This window comes from Etheostoma spectabile, unplaced genomic scaffold, assembly GCF_008692095.1.
Source record: "Etheostoma spectabile isolate EspeVRDwgs_2016 unplaced genomic scaffold, UIUC_Espe_1.0 scaffold00011859, whole genome shotgun sequence".
NCBI lineage: Eukaryota > Metazoa > Chordata > Actinopteri > Perciformes > Percidae > Etheostoma > Etheostoma spectabile.
In genome coordinates, this window is record NW_022603912.1 from 1 (window position 1) to 10000 (window position 10000).

At 42.1% G+C, this 10000-nt stretch overlaps 1 protein-coding gene across 2 annotated transcripts in view; it reads right to left on the bottom strand.

Moving 5' to 3' along the window:
* Nucleotides 1–7: 7 nt before the first annotated feature.
* LOC116679402 (deoxyribonuclease-2-beta) overlaps nucleotides 8–10000 on the bottom strand; it is a 10229-nt gene continuing 236 nt past the window's right edge. The window contains exons 2-9 of one of the 2 annotated variants that reach the window (XM_032509051.1): nucleotides 7988–8085; nucleotides 7099–7276; nucleotides 6922–7000; nucleotides 2078–2242; nucleotides 1816–1989; nucleotides 1346–1408; nucleotides 929–976; nucleotides 8–694 (exon numbers count right to left, since the gene is read on the bottom strand). In XM_032509051.1, the coding sequence (XP_032364942.1) occupies nucleotides 213–694; nucleotides 929–976; nucleotides 1346–1408; nucleotides 1816–1989; nucleotides 2078–2242; nucleotides 6922–7000; nucleotides 7099–7276; nucleotides 7988–8079 (1281 nt within the window). In that variant the 5' untranslated portion in view covers nucleotides 8080–8085 and the 3' untranslated portion in view covers nucleotides 8–212. Of the gene's footprint in view, nucleotides 695–928; nucleotides 977–1342; nucleotides 1409–1815; nucleotides 1990–2077; nucleotides 2243–6921; nucleotides 7001–7098; nucleotides 7277–7987; nucleotides 8086–10000 lie in introns of both variants that reach the window. The other variant, XM_032509050.1, reaches the window with a different exon arrangement.

The following is a 10000-nucleotide window of genomic DNA, read 5'->3' on the forward strand; positions in this document are numbered from 1 at the left end:
TGGTGTGTAACAGCATAGTGTGTGTGTCCCTGGGTGTGTAACCAACATAGTGTGTGTCCCTGGGTGTGTAACAAGCATAGTGTGTCCCCTGGGTGTGAAACCAGCATAGTGTGTGTCCCTGTGTCCTTGGGTGTGTAACAAGCATAGTGTGTGTCCCTGGGTGTGTAACAAGCATAGTGTGTGTCCCTGGGTGTGTAACAACCATAGTTAATTTATGCTTTATCGGTACAGTCAGGGTCATCATCTCCACAGTCAGGGTCACAGTCAGGGTCACAGTCAGGGACACAGTCAGTGTCAGGGGAACGGGGACGCTTAGATCCAGCGCCCGAGGATGAACTTGGGCAGTTGTCCAGATCAGCAATGACACCTTTAAACAGTAGACTTGCCTCTTTATGGATAAAGCACAGCGCCCCCCCCGGCCGTTCGTACTGTGTGAGTCCTCTGTTCACATCAGCGATGCAGATCAGATCGTCAATCTTAGACTTCTCCCCAGATATACACCACTTGGAATGATCTTTTGTAGTGTTCCACCTGACCTCCCCGCCACCCAGATTGGCTTTTACTTCATTAATGTTGATCACATGCCGTTGATTTTTCTCGCAGTAGGAACCATCACGGTCTCTCTGGCAGCCCCAGGTCTGGACCCTCACATCGGTCTTGTATTCCTTTGCGATGGTGAGGTAAAGATCTCCTTCTGTAGGAACAGCAGCATACGAGTCATGTTCCAGACACCTTCATCCTCACAGCTCACTGATGGAACTCAGAATACTGGAGGACCTGCACACTCAAGCTAACTAACCCCCCCCCTCAATATACAGTATATATATACACATATATATACACACATATATATATATATATATATATATATATATGAAAATGTTGAGTTTTCAAGCCCTTTTAGTAATTGAGAACAGCATTTAGTTACCAAATCGGTTTGGGTCGCTAAGTTTCTTCTGCTTAGCTGCAGAAGGTCCTGAAAAACAAAACAAAGAAGAATTATTAGTTTCTGTTCTCTTCACATCGGAGACAGGTCTTTATTGGTATTTCATTACATTTTTCCCTTTGCTTCCAGCTTTACCTGCTTTCGTTATTTTTTATACTGATACTGAAAAAAAACCAACGTAGAATTATCAGCTTGTGTAATCTTCACATCTGAGACAGGTGTTTATTGGTATGAATGTAAACATGGTCCAAAATCTTTAAAAATGATAAAGGGAACTTCTTTACAGGAGCAAATTTTAACATACGTTACAATGTTTGATCTACAAGATCTCACATTTGACACCATATTTACTTTCATACATGGTATGTACAGTATGTCATTCGTGTTTTTATTTACCACCTTTGGCTGTGGGGGGGGATTTGGTTGTTTGACCCTTTGATCTTCCGCCTCCAGTAGGTTTTGCTAAAAGAAAAACCCAAATCAGTTAGTTTTGACGTCTGGGTTCATCACCCATCACCCTGGGTTCATTTTCTTTACAGCCCATGATGTCCCTGCATTTACAAAAAAATACACTGAGGCTCACAGTCCCAAAACCTTTGGGAGGTTTCCTTTCTGAAGATACTGAAGCATGAAGTCAGAGATCTTCAGCAGCTACACACATTTAAATCTAGCCAGTTCCAACAAGTCCCAGGCTGTAATGATAATGATAAAGAATCATTATGATAAACATGCTGATGGAAACCTACAGTAAAGCTTCTCTCAACCTGTTCACATCACATCTGATTTCCTCAGTAAAATCTCTCTTCTCTTTGTAACTCGTCTTTACTAAGTTAGGTCCTCTGATCCGAGCCAACATGCAGATATCTCACGTTTATATTTTGTTTTAGCGATGCTGCGAAACGATACTCCTGCTGCTGATTTCAGGTCCTGCACCCTCCCTTGTGGTGCTGTTGTCCTCTCTGTAACATCAATGAGCTCTTTATGGAAGTCAGCTGGAATATTATGATCAAACGGGAACGCTGCGATGTTCAGCAGGTGTTCACCTTCAAATAATACAAGAAGACAACATTAACATCAAACTCAAATCAACCAGTAAGACCATGAATATGAAGATGGAACTGAGAACATTACCTATCTTTTTGAACTCGGCATACTTGAATGTTACACAGATGAAGGTCTGAGCATACTTTTCTCCGCTGGATGGGTAGAACCGGTTTTGATCTCTCAGGAAAGGGAACTGTGGTAGGCTGTGTAGGAGCCAGACTCCTGTACTGGTTTTATTCATCATCACAAGTCCTGAAACACCACCAGACAGACAGACAACTGTTGGCTGGTGGTTGTTTTTAAAGTCCTAATGTGTGATTTTTTTTTAATCCTGTTCACTTTATTTATGCTTCTTGTAGGTAGTATTATCAGGAAGCACTCCATTAACTTTCATTGTTATGCAGATGATACTCAATTATATTGAGTATGTGTTTGTCAGAGACATGGCAGAGAGAGGAAGAGCTTATTCATTTAAATGAGCTCTGCCCAGCTGGTTGCTCTGCTATTGGGAGGCCCCGCCCTTCTCGTCGCGGTGGTGGACTGGCTATTGTGCACAAGGACATCCACAAGTGTAATGAAATTTTGCCCCAAAAATTCTCTTCTTTTGAACTGCAGATGGTACAGGTGGGTTTTTTGTCCCCCTTCTACTATATTCTGGTTTATCGACCTCCGGGCCCTGCTGCTGTCTTTCCAAAGGATTTTAGTGATTTCTTATCCTCTATTATTAAGCTGGAATCTGTCTTAATCCTTGGGGATTTTAATCTTCATGTAGATGATAACTCATCTTGCTCCGCAATGGAATTTTTAACATAGACTGAAACTTTTAATTTTAATCAGCATGTATCTGAGCCCACTCACCAAAAAGGCCATATTTTAGACTTAGTTTTTACACTTGGCCTAGATATATTAAACGTATCTGTAAATGATGTCCATATGAGTGACCATAATATTGTTCTGTTTGATCTTCACTTCAGTTCTGACCCAAAGCTTCCAGTAGTTAGGTCTCAGAGACGTGTTATCACGGCAGATACTGCAGATATTCTATCTGATTTGTTTGATCCTGCTCTACTTATGGATTGCCCTGATGTGGATGGTTTCGTTCACTGTTTAAACAATCACTGTGAAAAAATTCTGGATCAGGTGGCCCCTGTAAATTCAAACTTGCCTACTCGGGAAAAAATGTGGCCTTGGATTAATGAAGAGATTTTAAAACTTAAGAGACTGTGTCGAAAGACTGAACGCCTGTGGAAATCCACTAGCCTTGAGGTACACAGGCTTTATCTCAGAGAACTTGTGTTGTCCTATAATGTGACGGTTGGAAAAGCCAGATCTGACTATATCCGTCAATTAATAACAGTAAATAAAAAAAATCCTAAAGTGCTGTTTGATACGATCAATACACTTGTTTGCCCTGCTGCCCCAGTTATCCCTGTTTTTTGTGAAGCTGACAGCAATGCCTTTGTTTCTTTTCACTAATAAAATTAAAATGATTAAAGATAAAATCCCGTCCCATTCGTGTGGTACCACTGCTGTTTTTAAGCCAGTCCCCAGCATGTGGTCCACTTTTAGGACTGTGACGATTTCTGATATTTCTGAATTGGTGACCAGGATGAAGCCATCTTCCTGTTCATCTGACGTCATTCCATTCAGATTATTCAAAAAAGTGTTTGATGAAATTGGCCCTTGTGTAACTAAAATGGTTAACCTCTCGCTGTCTACTGGCGTTTTTCCAGATGCTTTTAAGCATGCTATAGTGGAACCGTTGCTAAAAAAGGCAGGTTTGGACCCGTCGGATTTGAATAGTTTTCGGCCTATTTCTAAGCTCCCGTTTTTATCCAAGATCATTGAGAAGGTAGTCTGCGAACAGTTGACATTTCACCTGGATAATAGTAACATCCATGAGCCATTTCCAGTCAGGGTTTCGTAAACAACACTCTACCGAAACGGCCTTACTGAAAGTGTCAAATGACATTATGATGTCAGCTGACAATGGAAAACACTCTGTTCTAGTTCTCTTGGATCTGTCTTCAGCCTTTGACACCGTCGACCACCAGGTTTTGCTGAAAAAATTAAGGGATCATGTAGCGCTGTCAGGGTCAGTTCTGCAGTGGTTCACCTCATATTTATCTGGGCGTAGTTTCAGTGTTACAGCTAACCAAATAAGGTCCGAGTCTGCAGACCTGCTCTGTGGAGTGCCTCAAGGCTCTGTTCTGGGTCCTGTTCTATTCTTGTTGTATTTGATCCCTTTGGGAGAGATCATACAAAGGTTCAATGATGTTTCTTTTCACCTATTTGCTGATGATATCCAGCTTTACTGTTGCTTCAAGCCATCAGAGATCTGTAAGTTAAACTCCTTGCTCCATTGTCTTGTGGAAATTAAAAAATGGTTAAGTGAAAACTCCCTGCAGCTAAATACAGACAAAACAGAAACATTGATCATTGCCCCTGAGGAGGCAATCCCTGGGATTAAACAATACTTGGGGGATTTAGGTCAGTCTGCAAAGCCAAGTCTTAGAAATTTGGGAGTTATCCTGGATACAGACATGTCGTTAGTGCAGCACTGCAAGCAGCTGACGAGAAACTGCTTATTTCAATTAAGGAAAATCTCAAAACTTAGAAATATAGTTTTAAGAAATGATTTGTGTCTTCGCGGTTAGACTATTGTAATAGTTTATTTTTATGCCTAAACCAAAAGGAGCTCTCTCGACTGCAATTAGTACAAAACTCTGCAGCCAGAATTTTAACACGTACTAACAGGAGGTCTCACATGTCCCCAATCCTAAAAGAACTTCATTGGCTACCAGTGTCTTATAGGATACATTTTAAAAATTTGGTTCTAGTTTTCAGAGCTTTACATGGCCAGGCTCCCCTCTATATCAGAGACCTGATTCAGCGGTACACCCCTGTGCGTGCTCTGAGGTCTGTGGACCAGAACCTGCTGACGGTTCCACGCACTCGCTACCACACTAGAGGTGACCGATCTTTTCAGGCTGTTGCCCCCAGGTTGTGGAAGGACCTTCCACCGTCTATGCGCTCTTCTGATTCTGTTGATGTCTTCAAATGCAGACTAAAGAGACTAAAAACACATTTATTTGTTCAGGCTTTCAATTAGCTATTTGTGGGTTGATATGATCATGTACTGTCTATGTTTTTATTGTGTGTATTTTATGATATTAATGTTTTTGTTGTGAAGCACTTTGTGGCCTTATACTTGTGAAGGGTGCTATATAAATAAACTTTTACTTACTGACTTACTTATATCTATCAATCAAGCCGGATGAAACTAATCAGTTAGCTAAACTTCAAATGTGCCTTCAGGATATTAAAACCTGGATGAGCTGTAATTTTCTAATGTTAAACTCAGATAAGTGTTATTGGACTGGGACCCAAGCACCTCCGTGATGCATTATCCAAAGACATACTCTGGATGGCATCACCCTGGCCTCCAGCATCACCCTGGCCTCCAGCATCACCCTGGCCTCCAGTACCACCCTGGCCTCCAGCATCACCCTGGCCTCCAGCATCACCCTGGCCTCCAGCATCACCCTGGCCTCCAGCACCACCCTGGCCTCAGTACCACCCTGGCCTCCAGCACCACCTGGCCTCCAGCACCCCCCTGGCCTCCAGCACCACCCTGGCCTCCAGCATGACCCTGGCCTCCAGCACCACCTGGCCTCCAGCATCACCCTGGCCTCCAGCACCACCCTGGCCTCCAGCACCACCCTGGCCTCCAGCACCACCCTGGCCTCCAGCATCACCCTGGCCTCCAGTACCACCCTGGCCTCCAGCATCACCCTAGACTACCAGGGGACTTCCCATGATGCACTGAGCACCTCGCTCCTCCTCCTTCTCTCCATCTGTATGCAACTCATCCCATTAGTGCACTTAACTCGACTTCTTCCCTTTCCCAGAGTCTTGCCCTCCCCTCTCTCCTCCTATCACTATCTGCAGGTGGTTCTGATTCTGGATCTGTGGTTGGAGTCACCTGCTGCCTCCATGTTCCTGCTCCACACCCTCTGCTACAATTCTCCATGTCTCTCTCCATCTTTCTGTCTGTCTGTCGGTCTGTCTCTCCCCCCCAACGGTGGAGGCAGATGCCCCCCCCCCCCCCCCACCTGAGCCATGGTTCTGCTCCAGGTTTCTGTCTCTTAAAGGAAGATTTTCCTTGCCTCTGTGGCCTAGTGCTTGCTCTTGGTGGGAACTGTTGGGTTTCTATACATAACATCCAGAGTCGGTCTAGACCTGCTCTTTATGGAAAGACCTGGGAGATAAATAACATCCCAGAGTCCGGTCTAGACCTGCTCTTTATGGAAAAGACCTGGAGAAGATAAATAACATCCAGAGTCTGGTCTAGACCTGCTCTTATGGAAAGACTGGGAGATAAATAACATCCCAGAGTCCAGTCTAGACCTGGTCTTTATAAAAGACATAACATCCCAGAGTCGGGTCTAGACCTGCTCTTTAGGGAAAGACTGGGAGATAAATAACATCCCAGAGTCGGGTCTAGACTGGTCTTTATGGAAAGACCTGGGAGCTAAATAACATCCCAGAGTCCGGTCTAGACCTGGTCTTATGGAAAGACCTGGGAGATAAATAACATCCCAGAGTCCGGTCTAGACCTGGTCTTTATGGAAAAGACCTGGGAGATAAATAACATCCCAGAGTCCGGTCTAGACTGCTCTTATATGAAAGACTGGGGATAAATAACATCCCAGAGTCCGGTCTAGACCTGGTCTTTATGGAAAGACCTGGGAGATAATAACATCCCAGAGTCGGCTAGACTGCTCTTATGGAAAGACCGGAGTTGAAGAGACCGGGAGTCCCAGATCTCTGATAAGATCACAGACGTGATGTCATAACGTAGGAGAAGTATGACATCACCCTGAGCAGCCTCTGTCCTCTGATGGAGGTTCAGAGAGACGCTGTCTCACCTTTACTGTGGCCAAACGTATCAGCAGCATTACATCCTGGAGCTTGATCGCTGTAGGTGATGAATCCAAAGTCTTCTGGCTAGAAATGATGCAGAATGAAGAGAAGACACATGTTTGAGTCATGGTTTAATTTTCATCAAAATACAAACAGAGCTGCAGTTTAAGCAGGATTCTCACCATTGATGTGGTTGGTTCAAAAAGGGGCTTCAGGGTGTGTCCCAGGACACCGTCAGTATTATTGATGAGCTTATTGTGATTTTTAGAGGTCTCCATCTTCCCATCTGAATCAATGTAAAGATATTCCAGACCCTTAGTTCCAATGTTCTTCAGTTTGGGGGCCTTGTACATGATGTACCTGATGATGAGAAGAGAAGCATGGTTGTCGTGGTTTTGTCACGTTTCTGTTGTAGTGTGTTTCATGTTTTCTGTTTATCTACTTCCTGTTTTGTTTTGAAATCCACTGTTTGGTTACATCCTTGGTCCCTTGTCTTCCTGCCGTATGATTCCCATCTCCGCCCCTCATTAGATTCCCCTCATCCAGCACTATACTCCTCACCATTCCCACCCCCTGTCCACATGTCTTTCCAGCAGTTTATTTTGAGTTGGCTTCCCCGGGGTTTTTGGACCTCAGCCTGTTTCCTGTTTACCTTTCTTGCTCCTTTTGTCCTTTTGTCCTTTTGTCCTTTTGTCTTCCTGAGTGTTGACCTCTGCCTTTAGACTATGGTTACTGTCCCTGCTGGACTGTCTCCTGCAGTGTTCTTTGGACAATAAGAGAACCTCTACCACCTGTCTGAGTCGTGCGTTTGGGTCGCCACTGTACCGTGATACCAATGAGCAGAAAACATCTGAAATATGATTTTAAATAACTAAACGTTTGTTTTCATCTTGTCTTGTTTCCTGTAACCCGCGGTGTTGAAGATAAAGCGAAGCTACAGCAGCATCGTTGGAAGGCCTAGTGACGCGAGGACACCGGGTCCTGGGCTGCAGACTGGCAGACCTCTCAAGGACACTTTGGAATTGGTGATATCAGACAATATGAATGAAACTGACTTAAGTGTTGTCTCACCAGTCCACTGCTCCACCGCTGTGGTTTCTGCAGGTCACCTGTCCATCAGCGCTCCAGCAGAGCAGACTGACCGTCAGGACGATCCTCCACATGACTCCCTGAAACACGGTTACACCCAGTTACATCATCCTGTTTTATTACTGCTGTTACACCAGCTTTAAAGTCATTATTACTGCTGTTACACCAGCTTTAAAGTCATTATTACTGCTGTTACACCAGCTTTAAAGTCATTATTACTGCTGTTACACCAGCTTAAAGTCATATTACAGCTGTTACACAGCTTTAAAGTCATTATTACTGCGTTTACCAGTCTGCTTTCTTTACACAGCTTTTAAAGTCTTATTACAGCTGTTACACATGCTTTAAAGTCATTATTACTGCTGTTACACATGCTTTAAAGTCATTATTAATGCTGTTACACCAGCTTTAAAGTCATTATTACTGCTGTTAACAGCTTTAAAGTCATTATTACTGCGTTACAACATGCTTTAAAGTCTATTACTGCTGTTACACAGCTTTAAAGTCATTATTACTGCTGTTACACCAGCTTTAAAGTCATTATTACTGCTGTTACACCAGCTTTAAAGTCATTATTACTGCTGTTACACAAGCTTTAAAGTCATTATTACTGCTGTTACACCAGCTTTAAAGTCATTATTACTGCTGTTACACATGCTTTAAAGTCATTATTACTGCTGTTACACATGCTTTAAAGTCATTATTACTGCTGTTACACCAGCTTTAAAGTCATTATTACAGCTGTTACACCAGCTTTAAAGTCATTATTACAGCTGTTACACCAGCTTTAAAGTCATTATTACTGCTGTTACACAGCTTTAAAGTCATTATTACTGCTGTTACACCAGCTATAAAGTCATTATTACTGCTGTTACACCAGCTTTAAAGTCATTATTACTGCTGTTACACAAGCTATTAAAGTCATATTACAGCTGTTACACAAGCTTTAAAGTCATATTACTGCGTTACACCAGCTTTAAAGTCATTATTACTGCTGTTACACAGCTTTAAAGTCATTATTACTGCTGTTACACCAGCTTTAAAGTCATTATTACTGCTGTTACACAAGCTTTAAAGTCATTATTACTGCTGTTACACCAGCTTTAAAGTCATTATTACTGCTGTTACACAAGCTTTAAAGTCATTATTACTGCTGTTACACCAGCTTTAAAGTCATTATTACTGCTGTTACACATGTTTTAAAGTCATTATTACTGCTGTTACACCAGCTTTAAAGTCATTATTACTGCTGTTACACAAGCTTTAAAGTTATTATTAATCAGACATTTGGCTTTTATAACATTCTTCAGCTGATAGTCGATGCGTAACATTTAAAAATCTTTATCTTTAGCATCAGACATTCACCGGTTTGAGTTATTGTTTCTTTGAAAGAAATAGAGACAGAGCTGCAAAGATGAATGGATCAATTATTATCTAACCTTTAACTATTTAATTAATTTCCAACTCATTAGTTTGAGTCATTTTTTACGTAAAAACAGTGAAACTTGTGTGAAGTCAGCTTGTTAAATGTGAATATTTTTACATTTTAGAGACCAAACAACTAATTATTTCACCCAGAAATAGTCCATAGTGAACCTAATGGACAGCTGCAGGTCCTTCTCTACGCTGAGAGCAGCTCAGCCTCTCTCTGTCGTTAATCTCTACCATAGCACTTCAGACAAAACACCAGAAAGCTGCATCATTTTCTTCTTTTAAAAAAAAAATATCATTTGGTTATTTAATACAGGGACATTTCTGTCAATACGCCTCAAATGAGTCTGTTGCCAAAAGGCTATATTTCATCTGCAGTCCATAGACAGAGCGCAACAAGTCACCCTAAAAAATTACAATTACACATTTACATAACGTAACAATTACAATACATTATACACTGGGTAAAAAGCACTATTAAATACATTAGAGTTAGGGATGAACCCAAAACAAAAGACTTGTCACTGTTAACCACAAAATAGGTATAGTGTCATAAAAATGAAG